General features: G+C 36.6%; 2 protein-coding genes across 6 annotated transcripts; one reads left to right on the top strand and one right to left on the bottom strand.

Moving 5' to 3' along the window:
• The first annotated feature begins 2,592 nt into the window (after positions 1–2,592).
• Positions 2,593–19,450, top strand: LOC141696845 (protein ROOT PRIMORDIUM DEFECTIVE 1-like). 5 transcript variants are annotated; one of them, XM_074500973.1, is made up of 7 exons: positions 2,593–4,127; positions 4,694–4,779; positions 5,703–5,778; positions 6,749–10,756; positions 11,010–11,114; positions 11,518–11,601; positions 15,490–18,611. In XM_074500973.1, exon 1 carries the CDS (start codon positions 2,689–2,691, stop codon positions 4,042–4,044), a length of 1,356 nt encoding a protein of 451 aa, XP_074357074.1. In that variant the 5' UTR covers positions 2,593–2,688; the 3' UTR covers positions 4,045–4,127; positions 4,694–4,779; positions 5,703–5,778; positions 6,749–10,756; positions 11,010–11,114; positions 11,518–11,601; positions 15,490–18,611. The 5 variants fall into 5 exon arrangements, with proteins under 5 accessions (XP_074357074.1, XP_074357072.1, XP_074357073.1 ...); XM_074500974.1 differs by lacking the exons at positions 6,749–10,756; positions 15,490–18,611 and adding exons at positions 18,624–18,722; positions 18,892–19,450 and having other exon boundaries at positions 4,054–4,127; XM_074500971.1 differs by lacking the exon at positions 15,490–18,611 and adding an exon at positions 18,892–18,952 and having other exon boundaries at positions 6,749–11,114.
• Positions 19,451–19,556: 106 nt separating this feature from the next.
• Positions 19,557–20,271, bottom strand: LOC141696846 (uncharacterized). The gene has a single exon (XM_074500975.1). The coding sequence runs from the start codon at positions 20,215–20,217 to the stop codon at positions 19,675–19,677; it is 543 nt and encodes a 180-aa protein (XP_074357076.1). The 5' UTR covers positions 20,218–20,271; the 3' UTR covers positions 19,557–19,674.
• Positions 20,272–27,424: the final 7,153 nt, after the last annotated feature.

Genomic DNA, 27,424 nt, shown 5'->3' with positions numbered 1-27,424 from the left:
ATCCGCAAAGATCGGTACATACTATGCTTGCTTCATTATGAAGGATGTCTGTTCTCATAGACATTTGTGTGGTGACACTATAGCTAGTATGTAGGTGCTTATTATGGAATAAGTTCACTGAACATGACTCGCACAGCTGAACAACTGATGGAGTTCACTTACGTGTCAGTAGTTGTTCACATAGTGATAGTTGTACAAGTATCCTTAGACTTGAGGTCATCATAGTCATCTTGTGTACACTGAACTATGCTTTGATTTAGTTCTTAGTCTCCAGGGACAATTATTAGGGCTCTACTGGGTATAGGAATTTGTACACGAAGATAGTGTATGATCAATATAGGATCTACCCCTTCCAGTGAAGGAAGTGAATGTTCAAGGCTGATCCACTTATGCTAGTTCAGGAATCTCTGGCCAGAGTGAATGAAATTAGAAAGGAGTTTCTAATTTGCATAGAACTACGCATAGTAAATGGTAAGCAAGTGATTGAATTAGATACGCTTGACACGAGATCCATGCCTTGTATTTAATCGGGACATTGTAGGGTAGAAGGAGTTTATTATACGGTAACTATTCACTGAATAGGTTCTTGGTATTCTAAGCAGTGAATTCATATTATCCGGATAGTCGCGATATGCTGAGAAGTATCCCTCACGATGTAGAATAAATGTGATTAATTAATTAATCATATTTAATAAATTAGAGAATTTATATAAATAATGATAAAATAGTTTTTTTATTATTTATTTCTACTACCGGCTTAATATTGAACCTACAGGGTCACACCATAAAAAGGGAATGATTTAATGGTGGAGGAATTAATTAATAATGGCTAATAATTATTTATTTATGAAATAAATAATTAATTGGCAAATTTAATAATTGATTAAATGAGATTTAATTGATTATAAATTAATTAAGAAAAGTTCTTAATATTATTAATTAAGGATTTAATTTTTGGAAATTAAATCAAGAGAGAGAATTATTTCTAAAGTGTTTAGAAAAAGGATTAATAATTGAAAGGTGTTTTAATTATTAATGAGAATAATAAATGGGATAATAATAATAATATTTATGGGAAAATTTCAGCTGAAAATTTTGCCTATAAATACACTATTATAGACCCTATTTTTATTTGAACCCGGAGTACCCCAAAAAAACCCAAAAAGTTCGGAAAACCCAATTCTCTCCACCTCCTTCCTCCTCCTTAACATCGTTTTCTTAGTGGATACCGGTGGAGTGCTTCACACTTGAGGAGCAACTGCTAAGGATCTCTGATCGTTGTCTCCGAATTATTTTAAAGGTTAGATTCGATCCCTATGTTTTTACCACGATTTATATGCTTTTATTTGGATTTTATGTGTGTAAAAGTGTTTTGCCATCCCCCGCTGCGTTTAAAATCCAACAGGGCCCTAAACAGGTCCTTGTGGGTGCATTGAGGGGTTGGGCTCACACGTGTGAGCTAGAATTGTGGATTCATATGTGAGTTGGGCTAGCACATGCGGGCTGAGCTCTCATGTGTGAATTGGGCTCATGAGTTGGCACATGAGCTAGGCTCCCATATACGAGCTGGTCTCCCATGTGCGAGCTGGGCTTCACATGCGAGCTGGGCTCTCACATGTGAGATGGGCCCCATATGCGAGCTGGGCTTCACCTGCGAGTTGGGTTCTTATATGTGAGTCGGGCTCTCACATGTGAGCTGGGCTCGCGACGTGCGAGTTGGGTGGGCTCAGGTGCCCATATGCGGGCTGAGCTCATGTGTTCATATGCGAACTGAGCCCATGAGCCCACATCATGTGGAAAATAAAGGAAACATCTTATCTATTGATTTAGTGAAAAGGCGGTGCGGGCCGAGGCTTGAGGACTTTGTGTGTAATATGGAAAGTGACTCATAGATGACTGAGTTGCTCGTAGATTTCGGGGCCGGCACGAGGTATTCCTACAATAACGGGAAGAAATGCGGAAATGCCGCGAGATTGTAGGAAGCGTGTGGAGCCGGTCGAGATTTACGTGACTAATTGGCTGAAGGCCTGACTTAATTTTTTGGGCTTAGGCTGCACGGGTCGAAGAACCCTAACCCTCGTCTATGTGACTTGTTCCCCAAGAACTACGTGAGGCTTGATCCCTATAAATAGGGTACGTATGCACTTGTATGAGACATGAGCCGACACTTTTTATGATAGAGAATAATAAAAACCCTATTCTTTCTTGATGAGTCAACGTACAAGCTCAGCCACCATACACAACCTTCCTCCGCCCTTAAAACACCATCCTTGATCTTTATTGCGGCCAATAACCTCCAAAACGCTGTTATACGAAATTCTCCCTATAACAGAGTGATTAAATTTTTTATGATGAATATTATATTGAAAATGATGATTATGGAGAATAAATCATTCCCTCCAAAATAAATAATTAAAAGTTTAATTTAAATAATTTGAAAAAGAATGAACAAAAACATGAAAATTATAAATAATTCCTCCAATTTTCCAAAAATAGTATAAATTACATTTCATTCTCTCTTTATTCCGTTTTATGAGTTCAAATTCTCAGAAAAGCTCCACGTGGACGAGAAATATGAACAGAAACAGAGCCTTGAAAGATAGCTGTTACCCCACTTTTATAAATCCAGCCCCCACCTTGTAAATTGATGTGCTTAATTCATCATCTCCTAAAACCCTAAACCCCAAAATGCAAAAATTCAAATCCCTCTACACAACATTCTCAAAATCAAAACCCTCATTTCTACTCAACCAAACACGCCCTTATGCTCAATCAACTTCAATTCCCAAGAAACAACAGAGAATAAGAGACCATGGTTATGACAATTACATGGAAGTTGAGAAGAAAATTCGCAAAGTCATCAAATTTCAGGACTTAATTCTCAGCCATCCCAATTGTATGATCTCAAGTTCTCGTCTTGATAATCTTTCTCGCCGTCTCGGCTTCAAACAATTCGAAGCTGCCAGGTTCTTGCTTAAGTTTCCCCATGTTTTCGAGATTTTCGAGCACCCTGTTCAAAGAATTCTTTATTGTAGGCTTACCCGTAAAGCTATTAATCAAATGGATCAAGAAAACGAGGCCCTTATTGCTCAAATACCCGATGCTGTCACGCGTCTTAGGAAGCTTTTATTGTTGTCTAATAATGGCAGACTTAGGCTTGAACATGTTCGCATTGCACGTAGGGAGTTTGGATTACCGGATGATTTTGAATTCTCCGTAGTTCTCAAGTATCCCGAGTATTTTAGATTGTTTGAGGCTAATGAGACTAGGAATAAGTACATTGAGGTTGTGGGTAAAGATTCGGATTTAAGTGTTTGTGCCATCGAGAGACTTAGGGAGAAAGAGTATAGAGAGAAAGGGGTTGATGCTGAGAATATTAGGTTTTCGTTTATTGTTAATTTTCCCCCAGGGTTTAAGATAAGTAAGTATTATAAAATTGCTGTTTGGAAATGGCAGCGGCTTCCGTATTGGTCACCGTACGAGGATGTGTCTGGTTATGATTTGAGGTCGTTGGAGGCACAGAATCGAATGGAGAAGAGGTCGGTTGCGACTATACATGAATTGTTGTCATTGACAGTTGAGAAGAAGATTAGTTTGGAGAGGATTGCACATTTTAGGATGGCTATGGATTTGCCTAAGAAGCTTAAGGATTTCTTGCTTCAGCATCAGGGGATATTTTATATATCTACGAGAGGGAACCATGGGAAACTTCATACGGTTTTTCTTAGGGAGGCTTATAAAAAAGGAGAGTTGATTGAGCCCAATGGTTTGTACTTGGCTAGGAGGAAATTGGCCGATTTAATATTAACGAGTCCTAGGAGAGCTACTATTGATAGCGAATTGCTTAGTTACAGGACTGATAGAAATGACAGAGGTCAAAGGAGCTTTCAAGAAGACTCTGTTGAGAATAATTTCGGACGTTTTGATGATCAAAATATTGTTGAGCAATGTGGGGAAGTTGAAGGAAATTCTGACTTGGACATAAAATGCGACTCTGATTACACAGATGAGGACGATGTTTCTGATGAAGTAGCTGATACATAGGATGCTTTTGTAGTCAACGGACTAATGTATTGCTTGACGGAACGATGATAACTAAGGAATTCTCATGCGCTTAAGTAACAATAGTATGTTGAAATGTGATTTTAATCTTTAGATAATGGCCGAGAAATTGCTGAGAAATCCAGAATCAAACATCAGTTTAATCATTTAGATGATATGATATTCTGTCATTAAACCGTTAATATTTGTATGTTGTGATGTATACTGTCATACTTATGTGGGAATTTTTACAGAACTAGCTTGCACATATGGTGATCTACTAATTTTTCTGTGTATGTAACGCTACCAAGTTAGAGCAAAGCCATTGATGAGCTTCACTGTAATCAGTAAAGCAATCTTATAATTTCATGCATATTGATGTCTTAGCACTCAACTTAAATATTCATAAATTAGTCTTTACTTATCAATCTAAACTTAGTTTGCATATACAAGGCTATAGAGCACGAGCACAAACGCTGAAGCACTGTTACCTTCTGTAGTTGGAGACTTTTCAAAACTTAATTATGCAAATGCTATAATTTTTATCTGTGTATTTTATTTGCCTTCCTCCTATGTTTAAAGCTTGGCATATCAAAGCGAAAAAATTCTGGTGTTAATGTCTCTGTTGTTTATGGTATTATGCCTCCCGAAGCTTATCATGCTACTACTTCCGCTGCTGCTGCTAATGGCTATGTTAGGTCTGACCCTGTTCCCTTCCTTGCAGCTGAAGTCATCTCGGTACGTCCTTATTCCTTGCTTGCCTTTTTATATTTCTCCGTATTCTTATCGCTCTCAAGTGTCCTAACATTTCAACACTTTATTTTTATAGCACAAATTTCTTATACTTCAATTTCAATTGAAATTTAATTTGTAATTGATCTTTGGCGCGTTGAAGGATAAAGTTTTGGCCAACTGAAGAATATTTAGAACAACAATTTATCATATGGAATTAATGTCCTAGGGTGCCTAACTCAAGGACAACAAAACTTGATATTTTTAGGACCCAAAATATATTAGATTAGTAGGCAGTTCTGCATAAGTTGAACAGGATAGGTAATGCTCTATGTGCTGAAGATCCAGTAATAGGCTGCAAATTTGGAGCGACAAAAGAAGATGAAGTGGAGCGTTTAGGGTAATGTTGTGTGAGAAAGAAGTTGACTGACCCTCGTGGGAGTGAATCAGATGAGTAGTAGCTGGTAGATCAGAATTTAGAAATGCTCTTCACAAGACCATCAAGCTAAAAGTAACAATATAGAAATAAGCATGACAATTAATCTTTTGTTATATTACTAATAATTCGGAGGCTGTAGTTAAGGTTTGGTAGACAAATTTTTCATATTTGATCAAATCAGAGACTCAGATCTTAAATGAATAGAACGTAATTGTCGACAAAGAAGGCAGATGAAAGAGTGCATAATTATATAATTTTCGGAACAATATGTGCTGATTGGAGATTTAGTGAAAATGTAAATAAATTGAAAACTTAAAACCTGAGTAATATTATTGTTGTAGAACATACATAATCCTGTAAAAGGATAAGTTAATTTGCATTTTGCAGAGATGCCTAACAGACTTTTTTCTGTGTGTGGTATCCATTTTCATTTTATCACTTTACCTACTGATTGCATGATAGATAAATTCATTTTTATACTCTCTTGCAGGTTTTGCATCCAAAGAATCCATTTGCACCAACACTTCATTTTAATTATCGGCATTTTGAGACTGATGCCCCGAAAGGTAATTTATGAACTCTTCTTCTGTTTAATGTGTCTGTTTAAGATAACCGTGCGTAGTAACCATGTAACTTTTATTACTTTCTTAGAGCAGTTGTCTTTATTTGGGATCTAGCATAATAGAACTATAACCTATAGTAAAAATTTATTTAAGTTATTGCTTATTAATGCAGAGGAAACCTACCTAGCATGATACAGTATAATTCCGAAGAATTAATTACAAAATTCTGTCCTTTGTAACGAGTTACCGAAAAGCCAAGTACATAACTTTATTTTCTTGTATTTTAGATGATTAATTTATGCATTGGATTTAATTTGAACAGAAGTCTATTTTTGTTTAGAGATTTTGTCATACATAACGACAAATCTATGTTTATACTATTATATAGATTTTGTATTCCCTTGCACCCGGATCCCTTTTCTTATGATGTTTGTTAAATCTGTGCATTCCCATACTACGCACCCGTATCCTTGGTTCTTAGCTTCTGTCAGAATACCTCAACTAAAGAGGGAAGCCATATTGGAACCCTATATCTGAACTTTAAATATTAGCTGTTTAGTTGGTTTTGGCTCTTTGTTTAACATGAATATGATGAAATTTGTGCAAACTTCATGAAGGTTTTAGAATAGTTAGAATAGTTGGGAAGTCAATTATGTATCCATAGGTTCATTTATTAGAAAGTTCTTGAAGACTCTGCATTTAATATCTATACATGGAATTTGAGTAGGCTCATGATAATCTAGAATATTCTATAGCTACTATAAATTGTACACTGCATATTTGCATTAGATTAGAATTCAGAAATCAGATTATATTCAAAAATATTTCCCTTGTTCTCTCCTGTGTTAAACAGCAGTGTGTGTATTTTCTGTGCATTTTCTGCCTAGTTCATTAAGTCCGATCTTGGGCCTGTAGTTAGTGGTTCTAGCTACAGTTATGAGAGTGTTCATTAATTCTCTCAACTTGGTATCAGAACTGTGTATCAGGTGTTGTGCTCAGTAAAGGCTGCTCGCGAAAAGGAAGGCAGAATAGTGGTTTGGCAGAAAATCTGCTGCTGTTTTTGCTGGTATTTGTATTCCAGGAGATGGATATGAATGGTGGAGCACTGAATCAGTTTGGCATAGAGAAGCTAACTAACAACAATTATCAATACTGGAGAATGTGCATGAAGGCGTATCTCCAAGGACAAAATCTTTGGGATATTTTCGATGGAGGTGATACAGAATTGCCTCAAGATAGCCCTGAAAATTCAGAAGTACGAAGGAAATGGAAGAGTAAGTGCGGGAAAGCCTTGTTTGCATTGCGAGGTTCGATTCACAAAGATCTAATTGATCACATCCGAGATAAGGAGTCACCGAAGGACGTTTGGGATACATTGGAGAAGCTTTTCACTAGGAAGAACACAACAAGACTTCAGTTTTTGGAGAATGATTGGCAAATACAAATCAAGGGAACATGATAATTGCTCAGTACTTTCAGAAAGTAAAGAGCTTGTGTGCTGAAATTTCAGAACTAGATCCGAATAACTATCAAGGAGGCACGGATGCGAAGATATCTTATTCGTGGATCAATTCAAGGATGGGCAAATCAGCCTAGTATTGTTGAGTTGGAGAATCTGCTTACTAATCAAGAAGCTTTAGCTATGTAGATAGAAAAAGCTTCGATTTCGGAATATGATGATGCATTGTTCGCGGGAAAACGAAGGCGTAACAATTATAAAAGCTGGAACTACAATAATGATAAAGGAACAGCTGAACAGAAAGGGAAAAGTTTCAGTAGTGGAGAGCAATGGAGACTCAAGGATCCACATGAGGATCCACATGAACACCGAAGCTGGCTAAAAAAAGAGACAAATCTTGATAGTTCGCAATATGAGGCCAGGAAAAAAATTGTATGTAACAGATGTGGGAAACCTGGACATATAAAAAGGTTTTGCAGATCAAGATTCGTAGAACGAAATGCAAGCATTTCTCAAAATAAGGAGGATAATTCTGATGATTGGGGAACGTGCCTTTCAACGGAGACATCATATTTGATAAGTTATGTACAAGAATCAGTACTAACTTCTTTTGATCGAAGCGTTTTAGAAAATGGACTTGCGGCTATTAACTATTCGAAAGATCGGATCATTGATTCTGGATGCTCTCATCATTTAACTGGAGATGGTTCTTTACTTTCATCACAAAAGGAATACATGGGAGATAAAGCAATCGTGACAGCTGACAACTCTATTCATCCTGTCAGAACTGAAGGAAATGTGAAGGTGAAGGCGACGGAAGGACCTGTGCATCTGACTAGTGTATACCATGTTCCTGGTATGACTAAGAATTTGATTTATGTTTCTCAACTTACAAATTCTGGTCGATATGTGTTATTTGGTCCAAATGATATCAAATTCTGGAAAATATCAAAAACATTGATGCTGACACGGTGCTAAAAGGGAAGAGAGTTAAATCTCTATATGTTTTGTCGGCAAATGAAGCTTTTGTGGAGAAAACAAGCCGACAAGATAAAGCATCTTTGTGTCTTTATGGCATGCTCGTTTGGCACATGTAAGCTATGAGAAGCTGAAAAATATTTCAGCCAATAACAGTGTCAATGGGCTGCCTAATTTGGGAAGTTTTTATCGTGAAGTTGTTTGTGAAGGATGCCAATATGGCAAAGCACGTCGTCTTCCGTTCGAAAAATCTTCAATAAGAAGTATAAAACCTTTGCAGCTGATTCATTCTGATTTATAACAAGCAATGCAACAAGTTATAGTGGACTTCACTATATGCTTGTAATTGTTGATGACTATACGAGATTTTCATGGGTTTTCTTCATGAAGGAGAAGTCTGAAACTTTCTCAATCTTCAAGCAATTCAAGAGGAAGGTTAAGGGGGAGCTTCGAAGAAGGATCAGGTGCTTGCGGACTGATAATGGAGGGGAATTTATATCAAACGAGTTTGCTGATTTTTGTGAGACATGGAATAAAAAGGCAATTTACATGTCCACGAACATCGCAACAACATGGAGTTGCTGAACGGAAATTAAGGCATTTACAAGAGGTGAGTAGAAGTTGGATACATGTAAAAAGTCTTCCTCAAGAATTATGGCCAGAAGCCATGCGGTGTGCTTGTCATGTGATAAATTTTTTATCCTTAAATGTTATCAACATGAAAACTCCTTATGAACTTCTCTACAAGGAGAAGCACTCGGTTTCATATTTCAGAATCTTTGGTTCTACATGCTATGTTCATGTTTCGGATCAGCTGCGTGCCAAAATGGATCCTAAGGCAAAGAAATGCATATTTGTGGGTTATGATCCTAATAGAAAATGATGGCGATGTACGGATCCTGAAACACTCAAGTGACATCAAGAGATGTTGTATTTGATGAAACATCGTCTTACTATGTACAACCTATATTAACGAAATTTGCAGATCCGTCAAACGATGAAAATGAATATGTACAAGACAAAACAAATGCTCCAAGTCCAACCATACCTCACGATGATTATGCAAGTGAAATTGAGGAACATTATGAAGAAGATAATGGAGATCAAGGAAGTGATCAACTGCCACGAAGATCGCAAAGAACACGAAGGATGAACGAAGGGTACAAGGACTACACTATTGAAGCTGATTATGATAAAATAACCGAATGTTTCTTTGCTGGCCCGTTTGATGAATCTGAACCATCAACATATGAAGATGCAAAAGGCAATCAGAACTAGGAAGCTGCCATGGAGGAAGAAATATCAGCACTTTATAAGAATGAGACATTAGATCTAGTTCCCAAACTTGAAGGAGTTAAACCAATTTCTTGCAAATGGGTTTACAAAGTCAAACAAAAATCCGATGGAAGTGTAGATCGATATAAAGCGAGGCTTGTAGCTCGTGGTTTCTCCCAAGAATACGGGCTGGACTATGAGGAAACTTTCAGTCTAGTAGCAAAGATGACGTCCGTTCGAGCTACTTTATCTGTGGCTGCCTCAAAAGGATGGAAACTTTGGCAACTAGATGTGAAGAACGCATTTCTTTATGGAGACATTGATAGGGAGATTTACATGGAGCAACCTATGAGATTTAAATCAAAGAATTTTCCATGTTATGTTTGCCGACTCAAGATAGCTCTTTAAGGGATTAAATAAGCACCGCGGGCCTAGTTTGGGAAAATTGCTCAATACCTCTCATTTTGTGGATATGTTTCTTCAAGTGCCGATGCAAGTTTATTCATAGAGAAAGATTCTAAGGTGCACGTTCTTGTGTTATTATATGTCGATGACATGATAATAATCGGTAACGATGAGCAAGAAATAAATAAATTGAAAGATGAACTCGCTATTCGGTTTGAGATGAAAAACTTGGGAGAACTAAAGCACTTTCTTGGATCGGAGATATCAAGGTGCAAGGAAGGTATTCTTGTTTCTCAGGTCAATATGCTAAAAAGGTCCTTGAGAAATTCAAGATGACTAATTGCAGACCATCACATACTCCAATGGAGCAAAATCTGAAGTTGAAAGCTAATATTGGAAAAGAGCTAAAAAATGTAAAGACATATCGCACTTTGTTTGGAAGCTTAATATATTTTACAATTACAAGGCCCGGTATTTCTTTCTCCGTTGGAGTTGTTAGTCAATTTATGCAAAAGCCAAGGAAGCCACATTTGGATGCAGCTAATAGGATACTTCGCTATCTTAAGCACACAATGAATTATGGGCTGATGTATAAAGAAGGCGCAAAGATTTTACTTAGTGGATTCATCGATGCAGATTGGGCAGGTGATCCGTCATCAAGAAGATCTACTCCCGGCTATACTTTTGACCTAGTTTCAGCTGCAATCTCATGGTGCAGCAAGAAGCAAGCTACTGTAGCATTATCAAGTACAGAGGCAGAATATAATGCTGCGACACTTGCTGCACAAGAGTGTGTATGGTTATCGAGACTGCTCAAGGACATTTCTCATTCTAAAATGGAAGCAATGGAGCTATATTGTGATAGTATGAGTTCTATTCGTCTAGTTTCAAATCCAGTATTTATGAAAGGAATAAATAACTACTGCGTATTATTCAATCAACGTTTTGTATCACTTTTTTCTGGTATCTTGTTTTAAGTGAATAACATAAAAAAATCAAGGCTTTGTTTGTTACTTGTGAGTTGGCAGTTGTTTTTGGTTTTCTGACAAATCAGTTTTCCGCTATTCTAGCGGCTCAACTGTATGAACCCGTTAATTTATTTATATAATTTTGTCAGTATGCACAGATGGCTCCTGGAGCTCCACGACAGTGGTGGTTTGGTGGTGGTACAGATCTGACACCTGCAGACATCTTTGAGGAGGATGTCAAGCACTTTCATTCGGTATATGAACCTATCCTGACATCTGTTGATATTTCTAGCATCAGCAACTATGCAACACTGTTTCCTGTCTAGGAAATTTTATTACACTAAAAATCTATCTGTTTGAGAAAAATCAGTATATTCTTTTTTTACATATCGTAAAAGTAAAAACTTTGTGAATACATTAGATAAATGTGGTTCATACATTCATAAGCAAGTCTCCAGTATTCAATTTGTTAGTTTGAATTCAAGTATGGCCTATGGGTAATTTAGGGACAAATCTTTTCTTGAAGAAACTTCATATAAACATTAATGTTTACTAACATACTTCCTGTTTTATAGACTTTCTTTTATTGGTCCTTAACAGGACATTTTAAACGAGAAGTACTCCTTGCAAGCAATTGACGTCTACCTTCTATTTTAGGTGCAAAAGAGAGCTTGTGACAAGATTGATCCTAGCTTCTATCCTCGTTTTAAAAGATGGTGTGATGATTACTTCTATATCAAGGTATATTTCTTATTTGGAGTAAATGTAGGGCAACCGGCACTCTATTGTTGTGTTGTGTTATCTCTATATCTAAAGTGTTACCTACTATCTGTAAGAGTCTTTGAAGTTGTCTGGTTCGATTGTACACTTTATCTTTTAATACTTTTTTCCCTTTTTAATTTTATTTCATGTACTACGATTATACATGCATGCTTTGAACACAGTAAACCACAAAATAAATTGCTTCTTTCTTTTTCTACTGGTAATTTATAAAGTAACACACAATGTAGCTTTTGATGTGGTAAAACTGAAAGAAAATATTGTTAATATAGAGCATATAGGTTAGATATTCAGTTTATACAACTGGATATTAGCTGGATACAGGTGTCAAGTTAGTTACAAATAGTCAAGAGGAGAGTTAGATAGTGGGGAGGTTTCACTTTACATTTCCATGTGTATATATTGAATCTTCGTTATAAAGTTTGTAAGCTTTTCTCACTTCTGTTAACAAAACTTCATCTTCTCCAAATGTATCTTAAGCTTCACTGCAAATATATGATCAATTTGCCTGATTCTATCATGGTATCAGAGCTTCAAATACGTTAAATCCTCTTCGTTTCCGTATCTTATCATCATCTATCACCTTTACTATCATCTCTATCTTCATTATCTTAGATTTTCTGTAATTTTCACCAAAGTTAAAGCTCAACAATGGCGGCAAGTTACTCAACTGTTGCTCAAGGTTCAACTTAAACTGGATCTGGTACTTTAATTGACTGTAATCATCCCTATTATCTTAATTCATCAGATCATCCAGGTATGCTTCTTGTTACCATAACTCTCTCAGAACATAACTATAGTCAGTTGAGTAGATCGATGAAGATCGCCTTATCATCCAAACTCAAATTAGGATTTATTGATGGATCTTATGCTAAACTTGCATCTAATTCAAACTTGTTACTCTATTGGAATCGCTGCAATGATATTGTTACGTCTTGGATATTAAATACCGTTTCTCCTGAAATTCGTCAAAGTGTGATGTTTATGAATTGTGCAAAAGATATTTGGAATGATTTAGCTGTTAGATTTGCTCATGTTAATGTGCCTAAACTGTTTAATCTCAAGCGTGAACTGGCTCATCTCACTCAGGGTACTATGTCCATCTCTGCCTATTTTACTAAATTCAGATCTCTGAACGATGAATTAGAGTCTCTTTCTGAAATGCCTAAATGTTCCTGTGCTAAATGCACCTGTGATATTCATCAGCGATTGGCAAAATTTCTAAGAGCTAATCTGTTAACTTAGTTTCTGATGGGATTAAATGAGACATTTACTGTTACCCGTGGTCATATACTGATGATTAAACCAGCTCCTTCTTTAAGTGAAGCTTATGGTATACTCCTTCAAGAGGAGCAACAGCGAGAAAAATTAGCGAGAAAAATTACCTGTTTCCACAGTTTTCTCTGAAAATTCTGCTATGGCTGTCAAGCAGTATAACCCTTATGGAAATAAGACCAATAAATCTGCTAAGAAACAAGTCTCAGATGCCTCTACTCTCTACTGTGACTATTGCCAAACTAATGGCCATACTCGAGAGAAATGTTTCTGTCTAAATGGTTTTCCTGATTGGCACAAGTTTTATGGCAAGCCAAAGCCTGTTCCTAGACATCTCAGAGGCAAACCTCAAGTGAATGCAACTTCTATTGACAAGTCTGTTGCTAATGTGCACTCTGCAGATACCTCATCTGTTTTTCAGCCTGGTACTTCTTCAGATAACTCAACTATTTTTTCTGATTCTCAATACAAGCAGATCTTACAGATGATTCAAGCTAGTTTTAAAGATCTGTATAGTTCTGGTGCTCCTGCTGTTGGTTGGGGTGCTTCTGCTAATACCGTGCATGCTGCAGGTATGCATCAGCACTTTGTTGGCTATACAAACTGTCAAAACACAGATTCAATGATGTGGATCATTGATTCTGGTGCTACTGACCACATCACTCCATTTTTACACCTTTTAACTGATGTACAACCATTTCGGTCTTCATTACATTTGCCCAATGGCAATTCTGCTGATATCACTCATGTTGGAAGAGTTGTTCTGACTTCTGATTTAATTCTTGATCATGTGTTGTGTGTATTTATTGAATCTTCGTTATAGAGTTTGTAAGCTTTTCTCACTTCTGTTAACAAAACTTCATCTTCTCCAAATGTATCTTAAGCTTCACTGCAAATATATGATCAATTTGCCTGATTCTATCTTGGTATCAGAGCTTCAAATACGTTAAATCCTCTTCGTTTCCGTATCTTATCATCATCTATCATCTTTACTATCATCTCTATCTTCATTATCTTAGATTTTCTGTAATTTTCACCAAAGTTAAAGCTCAACAATGGCGGCAAGTTACTCAACTGTTGCTCAAGGTTCAACTTCAACTGGATCTGGTACTTTAATTGACTGTAATCATCCCTATTATCTTAATTCATCAGATCATCCAGGTATGCTTCTTGTTACCATAACTCTCTCAGAACATAACTATAGTCAGTTGAGTAGATCGATGAAGATCGCCTTATCATCCAAACTCAAATTAGGATTTATTGATGGATCTTATGCTAAAATTGCATCTAATTCAAACTTGTTACTCTATTGGAATCGCTGCAATGATATTGTTACGTCTTGGATATTAAATACCGTTTCTCCTGAAATTCGTCAAAGTGTGATGTTTATGAATTGTGCAAAAGATATCTGGAATGATTTAGCTGTTAGATTTGCTCATGTTAATGTGCCTAAACTGTTTATTCTCAAGCGTGAACTGGCTCATCTCACTCAGGGTACTATGTCCATCTCTGCCTATTTTACTAAATTCAGATCCCTGAACGATGAATTAGAGTCTCTTTCTGAAATGCCTAAAAGTTCCTGTGCTAAATGCACCTGTGATATTAATCAGCGATTGGCAAAATTTCTAAGAGCTAATCTGTTAGCTCAGTTTCTGATGGGATTAAATGAGACATTTACTGTTACCCGTGGTCATATACTGATGATTACACCAGCTCCTTCTTTAAGTGAAGCTTATGGTATACTCCTTCAAGAGGAGCAACAGCGAGAAAAATTAGCGAGAAAAATTACCTGTTTCCACAGTTTTCTCTGAAAATTCTGCTATGGCTGTCAAGCAGTATAACCCTTATGGAAATAAGACCAACAAATCTGCTAAGAAACAAGTCTCAGATGCCTCTACTCTCTACTGTGACTATTGCCAAACTAATGGCCATACTCGAGAGAAATGTTTCTGTCTAAATGGTTTTCCTGATTGGCACAAGTTTTATGGCAAGCCAAAACCTGTTCCTAGACATCTCAGAGGCAAACCTCAAGTGAATGCAACTTCTATTGACAAGTCTGTTGCTAATGTGCACTATGCAGATACCTCATCTGTTTTTCAGCCTGGTACTTCTTCAGATAACTCAACTATTTTTTCTGATTCTCAATACAAGCAGATCTTGCAGATGATTCAAGCTAGTTTTAAAGATCTGAATAGTTCTGGTGCTCCTGCTGTTGGTTGGGGTGTTTCTGCTAATACCGTGCATGCTGCAGGTATTCATCAACACTTTGTTGGCTATACAAACTGTCAAAACACAGATTCAATGATGTGGATCATTGATTCTGGTGCTACTGACCACATCACTCCATTTTTACACCTTTTAACTGATGTACAACCATTTCAGTCTTCATTACATTTGCCCAATGGCAATTCTGCTGATATTACTCATGTTGAAAGAGTTGTTCTGACTTCTGATTTAATTCTTGATCATGTGTTGTGTGTTCCATCCTTCACCTATAATCTGTTGTCCACTTCCAAACTTACTCAAGCTAACCATTGCATTATCTCATTTGATAATACTAGCTGTTTTATTCAGGACCCTTCTTTGAAGATAGTCAAAGAGATTGGTAAAGTTCAGGGGGGGCTATATACTCTGCACCAATCGTATGTTAACAATGTGTTTCAGTGCAATGTTGCTTTTAATACTGAGCAAGATTTAGCTTATGGCATGCCCGACTTGGACATCCAGCAACTTCTACTATGAAGTATCTCTCTTATTTTTTGCCTTCTACCTCGTGTGATTTCTCACAATGTGATACGTGTCATTTGTTTAAACAAACAAGGTGTGTTTTTCCTGTAAGCAATACTGAGTATGACTTGTTTGATCTAATTCATGCGGATGTTTGGAGCCGTATAGACATAAAACTCATGGACATTGTTCATATTTTTTGACTATTGTGGAAGCAAAATCTAGAGTTACTTGGACTTTTTTATTTGCTGATAAAAGTACTGTTCCTGCTTTGTTACATTCTTTCTTTGCTTATGTTCTCACTCACTTTAAACGCAAGATTAAGTTTCTGAGATCGGACAATGGGTCTGAATTTGTTAATTCCACTCTTACTACGGTAATGTCTGACCTTGGTATTCTTCACCAGACCAGTTGCACCTACACCCCTCAACAGAATGGGGTTGTAGAACGAAAACACAGATCTCTACTTAATATTGCTAGAGCACTTCGCCATTAGGCTAATCTGCCTTTGACTTTTTGGGGTGACTGTCTTTTGACAGCTACATATCTTCTCAATAGAACACCAACCTCTGTCTTACAAGGTGCTACTCCCTATGAGATTCTATATCATCATAAGCCGATCTATTCTCATTTAAAGATTTTTGGTTCATTATGTTATGCCACTAATCTTAGTCCTCACAAAGATAAGTTTACTGATAGGTCTCTTAAGTGTGTCTTTCTTGGTTACCCAATTGGCACCAAGGCATATAGAGTGATGCATCTTGCTACCAAGAAAGTATTTCTATCTAGGGATGTTCTGTTTGTTGAATCTGTATTCCCTTTTCACACAATTACTAGTCATTTTCATACACACTTGTTTCCTACTGATTCTCCTCTTATTTCTGAGGATCAACTTTTATGTTCTTCCACTCCCACTCTTACTGAATCTCTCATTTCATCTGCTCTTCCCGACTTCCCTGATGACTACGGTGAGGGTTCTGTTAGCTCTTGCTGCGCTAATAACTGGCCAGTAACTCAGATGGATGTTCAAAACGCATTTCTGCATGGAGAGCTTCATGAGGAGGTGTATATGTCTTTACCTCCAGGCTATGTTGTGCCTGTCTCTGCCTATACTGGTGTGCCTTTGGTCTGTAAGCTACTCAAATCTCTGTATGGCTTGAAGCAAGCTCCCAGAGAATGGTTTATTAAATTCTGCACTGTACTGATTCAATTTGAGTTTAAGCAAGCTCACTCTAATCATAGTTTATTTGTGCTTCATCAAAAGACTTCTACTGTTGCCATTCTTGTGTACGTAACTGACATTTTAGTTACTGGAAATGACTCTCAGCTTATTATTTTGGTTAAAAATCATTTGGCCACTCATTTCAAATTTAAGGACTTCTCAAGTATTTTCTTGGGATTGAAGCTGCAAGATCGGCTGAGGGCATTTACTTGAATCAACGGAAATACATTCTTGACATTATCCATGATGTTGGTTTTTCTCAAGCAAAAACTACTCTTATTCCTATGGCACAACACCATACTCTTTTGATCAACAAGGATTCTCCATTACTTCCCAATGCTTCTTCTTATCGCCAGCTTGTAGGTCGTCTCATTTACCTCACCATCACTCGTCCTGATATTACTTACCCGGTACATGTTCTGTCTCAGTTCTTATCTGCTCCTAAAGTGTGTTATTTAGATGCTGCTTACAAAGTGGTTCGTTACCTTAAACACAGTGTTGGCCAGGGCATCCTTCTATCTGCTTCCAGTCCTTTTACTCTGACTGCTTACTCCGATGCTGACTGGGGTGCTTGCCCAACTACTCGCCGTTCTTTGACTGGCTATTGTGTCACCTTTGGCTCCTCCCTTGTTTCCTGGAAGGCTAAGAAGCTGATCTTTTCGCCAAGTCATTGTCTTCCTCCACACTCCAGTATCCATGATGTTGGTTTTTCTCAAGCAAAAACTACTCTTATTCCTATGGCACAACACCATACTCTTTTGATCAACAAGGATTCTCCATTACTTCCCAATGCTTCTTCTTATCGTCAGCTTGTAGGTCGTCTCATTTACCTCACCATCACTCGTCCTGATATTACTTACCCGGTACATGTTCTGTCTCAGTTCTTATCTGCTCCTAAAGTGTGTTATTTAGATGCTGTGTGTTATTTAGATGCTGCTTACAAAGTGGTTCGTTACCTTAAACACAGTGTTGGCCAGGGCATCCTTCTATCTGCTTCCAGTCCTTTTACTCTGACTGCTTACTCCGATGCTGACTGGGGTGCTTGCCCAACTACTCGCCGTTCTTTGACTGGCTATTGTGTCACCTTTGGCTCCTCCCTTGTTTCCTGGAAGGCTAAGAAGCTGATCTTTTCGCCAAGTCATTGTCTTCCTCCACACTCCAGTATCTGCTTTCCAAGATTGGGGTTTGCAACCTGTTTCACCCTCAATCTTGAGGGGGGATGTTAATATAGAGCATATAGGTCAGATATTCAGTTTATACAGCTGGATATTAGGTGGATACAGGTGTTAAGTTAGTTACAAATAGTCAAGAGGAGAGTTAGATAGTGGGGAGGTTTTACTTTACATTTCCATGTGTATATATTGAATCTTCGTTATAGAGTTTGTAAGCTTTTCTCACTTCTGTTAACAAAACTTCATCTTCTCCAAAAGTATCTTAAGCTTCACTGCAAATATATGATCAATTTGCCTGATTCTATCAAATTTTCAGTTGATTATCATGGCTTCTGTATGTTCCTGCAAATTAGTTTTGAATCGCAGAGTGTGCAAATTCTGTGTTTTCTGCATATATCCCAATAATAGAGAAGAGGAAAGATATGCCTTTAACAGATGGCAGCAACTTCGGAGAGGACGCTATGTAGAATTTAACTTGTTAAGTAATCTAAAAATAGAGATACAATAAAATAAATTATACTCAGGCCTACGTCCCTCTTTCCTTCATTTAATTTTTGTTAGGCATGACTAACTTGCTAGGCATGCAGGTCTATGACTGGGAAACAACATTTGGTTTGAAGACAGGAGGTAGAATTGAGTTTTTCCTTGTTTCTCTTTTGCTAACAGCCCGGTGGGAATATGACCATGTAAATTCCTGCTCTAAACTCTTTATATCTGATACACCATCACCAAATCATCGTTGCTATAAATTTAACTTCTAAGATCTTCGGGCATGATTCTCATGACATCATTCCTAACTTGAAAGGGACATGATTGCAAATATTAGAATATAGTGAAACTTTTTGTATTCCACAGGCTCCGGAAGAAGGAAGTGAAGAGTGGAAGTTACTAGATGCTTTTGTCAACCCGAATGAATGGATCTAACAGTTTTCATAAATGTTCTACTTCCTGTTCCGTTATTTGAGCTCTGCGGTTGCTATTCTTGTCAATCTTCATAGCAGTGGCAGCATAGAACTTCTTGTTGTCTATTTAATGCAAGGCATTCTTAAATGCACCCCCTTTCCCCACTTCAATGGGCTATACGTGATATGCTGTATCTACATCTGAAATAGGTTATTCTTTTAATCTCAATAAGTTAAGAGAACAGTGAAAGTGATGAAGAGTTGGGAGCAGGAATAGTGATAAGACACTCTTTCCCGATAACAAGAGAACCCTTCCTTCGTCTGAATGAAGGATGCAGGATTTTGTGTGTAGATAGATTCTACTCTTTCTTACTTTTTTGTTAAGTTTATTTTTTACATTGTATTCGCTTGTGTTGCTCGATACACAATCTGAGGATGGTGGTTGCATCTAATGCAATATTAACAGAATTTAAATGAGTAAACAGAAGAATCCTTAACATGCAATAATTACTTGTAATTTTGTGCGTTTGGTGAAATGCTATTACCGAGACATGCTATTCCTGAAACAATGCTACAAAGAATGGTAATGCAGTTGAGCGAATTTGAATAACTGTACTCTTGAACAAAATAATGAAATATTATTATCTGCAGTAATAATAATGATAAATAACGGTTACATCTTTAAGAAAAGAAAGGGGTACATAGAAAAAGCAAGGCAATGATAATAATAGTGGTCCTAAACTTGGAAAGGCCAAGGCCAGTCACTAGAATCCTCATGTTGAACTTTAGCATTGCCACCATTTGCTTGCACAAACTCATGATACCTAAACACAAAAGCCAACCCCAAAACAACCCATTCCAAGCAAAATATGAGTATACACAAACTCCCCTCCAATTTCAATATCACCCCACCATCTTCTTCCCTCACATAAGACTTCAAATTCCCCAAAAAGCTCGATGTCGACGAGAATATAAGAACAGCAACAGAGCCTTGAAATATAGCCGTTACAACCGTGGTTATCATATGGGCTACATACCACTTGTTGGAACCCGCTGAGGCAGCAGTGCAGCCAGTGACTGCACCCCCTATTGTGAGAATGTGGAGTAGAATGAGGAAGAAGCCGCACCAAGACGGCAATAAACGTAGCGAAAGAGTGAGGAAAATGCAACTTGAGGCTGCACCTAACAGAATGTAGTTGCTAATTAGGAAGATTTTGTGTGTCATGTATTGCGATTCGGGGACTGATTGTGATGGGGTTTTGATTGAGAGACCACCCATTGATTCCTCACAATTGATTATGATTTATGGTTTTTTGTTAAGATGCTGAGAAGAAAATTTAAAGATTTCAAAGTGTGAATGTGAAGTTATATATGAGTTGGGAAATATGACCGTTGCCTTCTAACGGCTAGCTGCCCAATTGAACGTTAGAGTCTTAGAGAGAGGATCACTTCAGCGCAACGGCTAATACAATCTCCTTGAAAGAATTATTGTTATACTAAAATTCAATCTCCTGACAACCACAATACTTATATCATTAATTATATCATTTTAGCCAACACTGCTGGGAATAGGGAAAAACAAATCTCAATTTAGTTTGTTTTTTAGATAAAATCTATTAAAATAAACATTAAAACTTATCGTATATTACACAAACAAAACTAAACTAAAAAAATAGTTCTGCAATCCAAGTTTATATCGTCTAAAACAAAAAACATACATCATCCGAAAATATTAAAACATATTCCAGAAATATCAAAAGGACCATTCAAGGGGTTCGGATGAAAAAAATAAAGAACGAAGCTAAGCAACAACATATATAATGGGCCCCTTTGGAGTTTTTTAAACTTTTAACTTAAAATTAAAAAGTGTCATGTAAGTGATATGAATATTGTAATTTATAAGTTATTTATGTGTTTAGATCATTTTGAGTATAAATTTCTTATAAGATGATAATGTGTTTGATAAATCATAACTTATAAATTATAATATTTATAAAACAAAATTAAAATGTATAGTACAAATTACATACATTAATAATTTTGATACACAAATATGAAATAATTTTTTTAAAATATTGATAATGATCTCGGGATAAAACTATATAAGATTCATTATTCATCTCGACAAAAATATTATTCATCCGGACTAAAAAAGCAAAACTAATATAATTAGTTTGGTTTCGTTTGATCAGTGTTATAATCTCGGATTAAAATAAAATTATAAGATATTTTGGTGTTTGGATGACTTATTCATAAATCAATGATTTGTTTGATAAAATCACAATTTATATGTTAAAAAAGAAATTAGAGTTGAAATTTTAATTAATAACTTTGATAACAAATATAAAAATAAAAAAGAAAGATTATAATATTTATAATTACTCTCCTAGAAAAGAAGGAGAAGAAATGATACATATACACGTGTATAAAAAAAATGGTGAGAACGGAACGGGAATGTACCTGTCAGCCAACATTCAGCTTTTCACCATATTTCTTCTTATATGCCGGCTAATCTAGTTTGGCCAAACGTTCCGGTAAATTTGCTAATGGCCATTCAACCCATATATGGTGATATTATCAATTGCCAAACAAACACAGTATACTGAGATGTAAATTGGCGAGACTTAGAATTTTACAAAATATGTAAAAGTGCAGAATAAAAATAAAGATGTATTCAAACACAAAGTAATTAAACACAAGGATTAAAAACTTTCCGGTGGATTGAACTTACCCACCAAAGACATATATTGATGAGAACTCTGTAATGCAAGAATGCATACAGCTGCTTACAAGTATGAAACACTTAGAACATAAAAATTCTTAACAGATATAACTTTTTCTATTTCTCAGTTCTTGCTTTTTTTTCAACTTACTACTCTTGATTTATATATCACCAAGTAACATGACAAAAAGACAAACTAATAAGACAAAAGTGTTTTAGTCTAATTACATGATGCTCAATTTCTCCATCCAGCATGTGACACCCTCCAAACCCGGGGTCTAGATTTGGGGGTCACTGCCCGATAAACAAAACTAAAGTAGGCATATCGTAATAATATAGTAGATATGACACCTTGCATGCAACCGGATTGATGACATGTTACAGTATGGAACATGCACTAATACAAACCAAATGTTATTACAACCCATAAGTTTATTTAGTTTTACAATCTATTCAAATTTTATTACAAACCTCTAGACTAGTCAAACTTCCCAAAACAGTCTACCTGGAACTCAGGCCTGCTCTGACTTAGCTGAAAGATTAGAATAATAAACAAATATGAGCGAAAGAAATGCTCAACAAACAGTATAAAGTGTGCTTGAAATGATAAACCACATTTTGATAATAACTGAATAACATGATAAAACCAGTGATGTTTGATCAATAATAAAAGCTAAACAAGCTATCAGTAATAAACGATAATTTTTAGATTGGAATCTATCACCGACGGACGTACTATCACATGTTGATCAACCCATGTGATAGTATTGGATCATGGTTCGTTGAAACATGTACCAAAACACGAGTACTCAAATAAAAAGGCAATATATCTGCCTGTGGCATAAGTTGTATCATAATATTTCATATAACACTTGGCCCTCCGCTGGACTATCCGCTCCGGTCACTTACGCAGTCATCCAATCCATAAAATATTTTGATTAAAGGAGCCGATTCAAATGACATCCTTATCAATATAACCCCCCCATTTCACATGGTCCGAAGTCATGTCAAGAATTTTTGAATTAAAAAATAACAAAAAATGTCAGAAATAGATTACTAAAATTTGAAATAGGAATTCAGGAATCAAAACCGGGTCATTCCGGGTTTAAAAACGGTTCACACCGGACCTTGATGAACACCGGCCGAAGTTCTTAAGAACTCGCCGAAAAATCTGGGAATCCCAGATTCCGGTGGTCGGCTCAGAATCCGGCCGAGTTCCTGCAACGCACACATGACTCATTCTTTGCTGTTTGTTTCGGTTTTTCAGCTTAGTACTTCCGAAATCAAACCAAAAACATAACCACCACAACGAACATCACCAATCATTAACGGAGCTAGAATTTCGATCAAAAGGAATGAAGAAGTCCGACGACTCGTCAAAAACTTCGATTAACCACCAAACTCGACGAAAACCGTCGATTTAAACCTCAAATTAAAGCTCAGATTATTTAAAAATAGTCCCTATGATCAAAATCAATCCAGCTATCAAGAATAATCCACAAATCAAGAAAATAAAATCTTAAAAACCATGAACTCAGTTTAATTACTCCTGGACTAAAACGATTCAACCAAATACATAATCGATTCTACAGATTATTTTAAAGCTATTGGTAAACTCAGAATCATTCAACAATCATCCTATTTCAAGAACGAATTTAAGCATAAATCGAAAAAACAAAATTACAAAGCAGACAACCTTAATTCGTGATTCTGGTACCAATAGATAGGGCTTGACGTAAGGATTAATTCGATTATTAGAACGTTCGATTTGGTTTACTGGATCAATCAAAATCAGTGATCAAAGTTTGGTTCAAGAATTTTACCCCCAAAATGGTGTTCTTGGTTTTTGTTTTTAGTGAAAATAAAAATGAAATAAAAAGAAAATAGGCTATTTATATTAAACATAATATTATATCCCCAAAATTAATTAAGGGTGTTTTTATCCCCTAATTAAAATAATTAGCCCCAAAATAATAATTATGGAGAATAATTTTAAAAGTAATAAAATATAAAATTTATGTCAAAATTCCCAAAAAATTGTGAATAATTCAAAAATACAAAATATCGGGTATTTGAAATACTAATAATTTTATAAAAATAAAAACATTAATTTTGTGGGCTTTGACGTCTCAGTGGGGTCCCGGTCCGTTGATTTTTGAAAACAGAAACGATACCTAAATTAACAGAAAATCTCAAAAACACATAAAATACATTTGAATGCACATAAAAGGAGATAAAAAAAGTACCTAGATAAAGAAACTAATAAACACGCATCCCGATTACAGATCGATTTATATATTTGTAGTTTAAACACATATTAATCAATCGAAAAATTTTCGAGTCCACACAGGAACACAAATGACAATTATAACACGTAATAGCATGTCAATAATCATTTTAACTTATATAAACACATAATATTTATTTATTTAACATAAAATATTCACATAATTTTCCCGGATATTACATCCTTCCTCCCTTAACAGGATTCTGTCCTCAGAATCAGCCTAGGAAAACAAGTGGGAATACTGGGCTCGCATTTCGCTTTCCAATTCCCAAGTTGACTCTTCAACCTTGGGATTCCTCCACAAAACTCGCACTAAAGACACATACTTATTCCTAAGCACTCTCTTCAGCCGGTCTAAAATCTGTACTGGTCACTCTACAAAAGACAAATCTGGCTGAATCTCCATTGGTTCGTACTCTATCACATGATTGGAGTCAGGAAAATAACGCTTCAACATTGACACATGAAACACATTGTGGATATGCTGCATGTGTGGTGGTAAGGCTAGCTCGTAAGCGACTTTTCCCACACACCTCAAAATCTCAAAAGGGCCGACATAACGCGGACTTAGCTTTCCTTTCTTTCCAAATCTTGATAAACCTTTCCAAGGAGAAATCTTCAATAACACTGCTTCACCAACTTTGAATTCCATATCTTTTCTGGAAGGATCAACGTATTTGCGTTGACGATCTTGAGCTGCCACTAATCGTTTTCAAATGAGTTCTACTTTCTCTTTCGTCTGCTGGATCAATTCTGGACCCAAAATCTTTCTTTCACCAACTTCTTCCCAACATATTAGAGATCTGCATCTTCTCCCGTACAAAGCTTCGTTCAATACTAGCACGATAACTGCTGTTGTAGGAGAATTCAACCAATGGTAAGTGTTCGTCCCAACTTTCTTTAAATTCTAGAGCACATACTCTTAACATATCTTCAATAGTCTAAATTGTCCTTTCACTTTGATCGTCTATCTGCGGATGATACACGGTACTCATATTTAGCTTTGTTCCGAGACAATCTTGAAAACTTCTCCAAAATCTTGAATTAAATCGAGGGTCTCTATCTGAAACTATGGATACTGGAACTCCATGTCGAACCATAGTCTCCTTCAGGTATCACCGAACCAATTTATCTAATGAGAATCTTTCGTTGATAGGAAGAAAATGCGCTGACTTCGTCAATATGTCAATAATAACCCAAATAGCATCATGATTTGCCTTGGTCCTCGGTAATACAACTACAAAATCCATCTCAAGATGTTCCCACTTCCATTCTGGAATGTCCAATGGTTGTATCAGTCCACTGGGCCTTTGATGTTCTGCTTTGACTCGCTGGCAAGTGTAACACTTACTCAGCCATTCAACAATTTGTTTTCTCTTAAATCTCTGTGCATCTTCGTACTTCCGCGATGAATTGAATATCTAGAGTTCTGAGCGTCTCGAAGAATTTCATCTTTCAGCTCGGCTACATTTGGTATCCATATCCTGGAAGAAAATCTTAAGATTCCTTTATCATCCTTTTGACTCCCTAACTCTTCTCCTGTTAACTGGTCTTGTTCATGGCTAATTACATCTTTTTGACATCTTCTTATTTTCTCCAATAATTCTGGTTGAAAAGACATTGCATACAACATATCTATAGACATACTTGAAATACTGACCTCTTTTTCAAGCTTCTCAAATTTCTTGATCAATTCCTCAGATGAAGTGATCATGTTTAACCTTTCTTTCCTGCTCAGAGCGTCTGCCACCACATTTGCTTTTCCTGGATGATAGTTGATGGTACAGTCGTAGTCCTTGATCAATTCTAGCCATCTTCTCTGCCTCATGTTTAATTCCTTCTGGGTGAAAATATACTTTAAACTCTTGTGGTCCGTGTAGATCTCGCACTTTTCCCCATACAGATAATGCCTCCATATCTTAAATGCAAACACTATTGCTGCCAATTCCAGATCATGAGTTGGATATGTCTCTTCATGTGGTTTCAGTTGTCTTGAAGCGTAGGCTATTACTTTGTCATGCTGCATTAAAACACATCCCAATCCTTTGTATGACGCGTCACTGTAGATTATGAAGTTTCCTTGATCATCCGGTAATACTAACACCGGGGAAGCTACTAACCTGTTCTTTAATTCCTGGAAACTCTCTTCGCATTTCTCGTCCCATTCAAACTTCTGGTTCTTTCTGGTGAGCTTTGTCAATGGCGTAGCTATCTTCGCAAAATCTTGTACAAACCTTCTGTAGTAACCTGCCAATCCCATGAAACTTCTTACTTCTGTTGGTGTTTTTGGTCTCTCCCAGTTGAGTATAACTTCAATTTTGACGGATCCACTTCCACTCCTTTATTACTAATCACGTGCCCAAGAAATCGTACTTCTTTTAACCAAAATTCATACTTTGAAAACTTCGCGTACAATTTATCTTGTCGCAGTATCTCCTGAACTATCCTTAAATGCTCTGCATGCTCTTCTTCCATCTTGGAATATATCAGAATGTTGTCTATCAACATAATCACAAATTTATCCAAATTCTTCTTGAATATTCGATTCATTAGATCCATAAAAGCTGCTGGTGCGTTGGTTAATCTAAATGCCATTACCAAAAACTCATAATGCCCAAATCTAGTTCGGAATGCTGTCTTCAGAATGTCTTCCGGCTTGATCTTTAGTTGATAATATCCGGATCTTAAATCAAACTTAGAAAACCATACATCGCATTTTAGTTGGTCAAACAAATCATCAATCCTTGGCAACATATACTTGTTCTTAATGGTCAACTTATTCAGTTCCCGATAATCTATACATAGCCGCATACTGCTGTCTTTCTTCTTGACAAACAATACTGGTGCGCCCCACGGGGATACACTGGTTCTTATAACTCCTTTCTCCAAAAGATCTTGTAGTTGAGTTGCCAATTCTTTCATCTCCACTGGTGCCATTCGATACGGAGCTTTAGAAACTGGTTATGTTCTGGGAGCTAAATCAATCACAAACTCAATTTCTCTGTCAGGAGGTAACCCTGAAAGATCGTCTGGAAAGACATCTGGAAACTCATTGAAAATTGGAATTGTTTTTTGTGCTGGAACTTCTTTGATGATGTCTATCACATGGGCCAAATACGCCTCACAATTCTGACGCAATAACTTCTTTGCCCGAGCTATCGTTAAGAACTTCTTTTCCTGCTTAGTCCCTCGAAGTATTACCTTCTTCTTACTATCCAAGGTCTGAAGTCTCACTTTCCTATTCTTACAATTAATCTGAGCGTTATTCTTTGATAACCAATCCATTCCTAAGATAACATCAATTTCTCCCAACTTAAAAGGTATCAAGTTGGCATAAAAATGATGTCCCGCTATCTCGATGTCACACCCCGGGCACACTCGGTCGACGAAAACTTGATTCTTATTAGCTAATTCTATCATTAACGCTTGTTCTAACAATTCAACTTCGCAATGCAGTTTATCGACAAAATATTGAGA

Source organism: Apium graveolens, chromosome 11 (assembly GCF_009905375.1).
Source record: "Apium graveolens cultivar Ventura chromosome 11, ASM990537v1, whole genome shotgun sequence".
NCBI classification, from domain to species: domain Eukaryota; kingdom Viridiplantae; phylum Streptophyta; class Magnoliopsida; order Apiales; family Apiaceae; genus Apium; species Apium graveolens.
Note: the sequence above shows the minus strand (reverse complement) of the source record. Positions and strands in the feature narration are given on the sequence as shown.

Coding starts and splice junctions, on each gene's coding strand:
- LOC141696845 (XM_074500971.1), top strand. CDS start 2,689: ATGCAAAAATTCAAATCCCTCTACACAACATTCTCAAAATCAAAACCC.
- LOC141696846 (XM_074500975.1), bottom strand. CDS start 20,217: ATGGGTGGTCTCTCAATCAAAACCCCATCACAATCAGTCCCCGAATCG.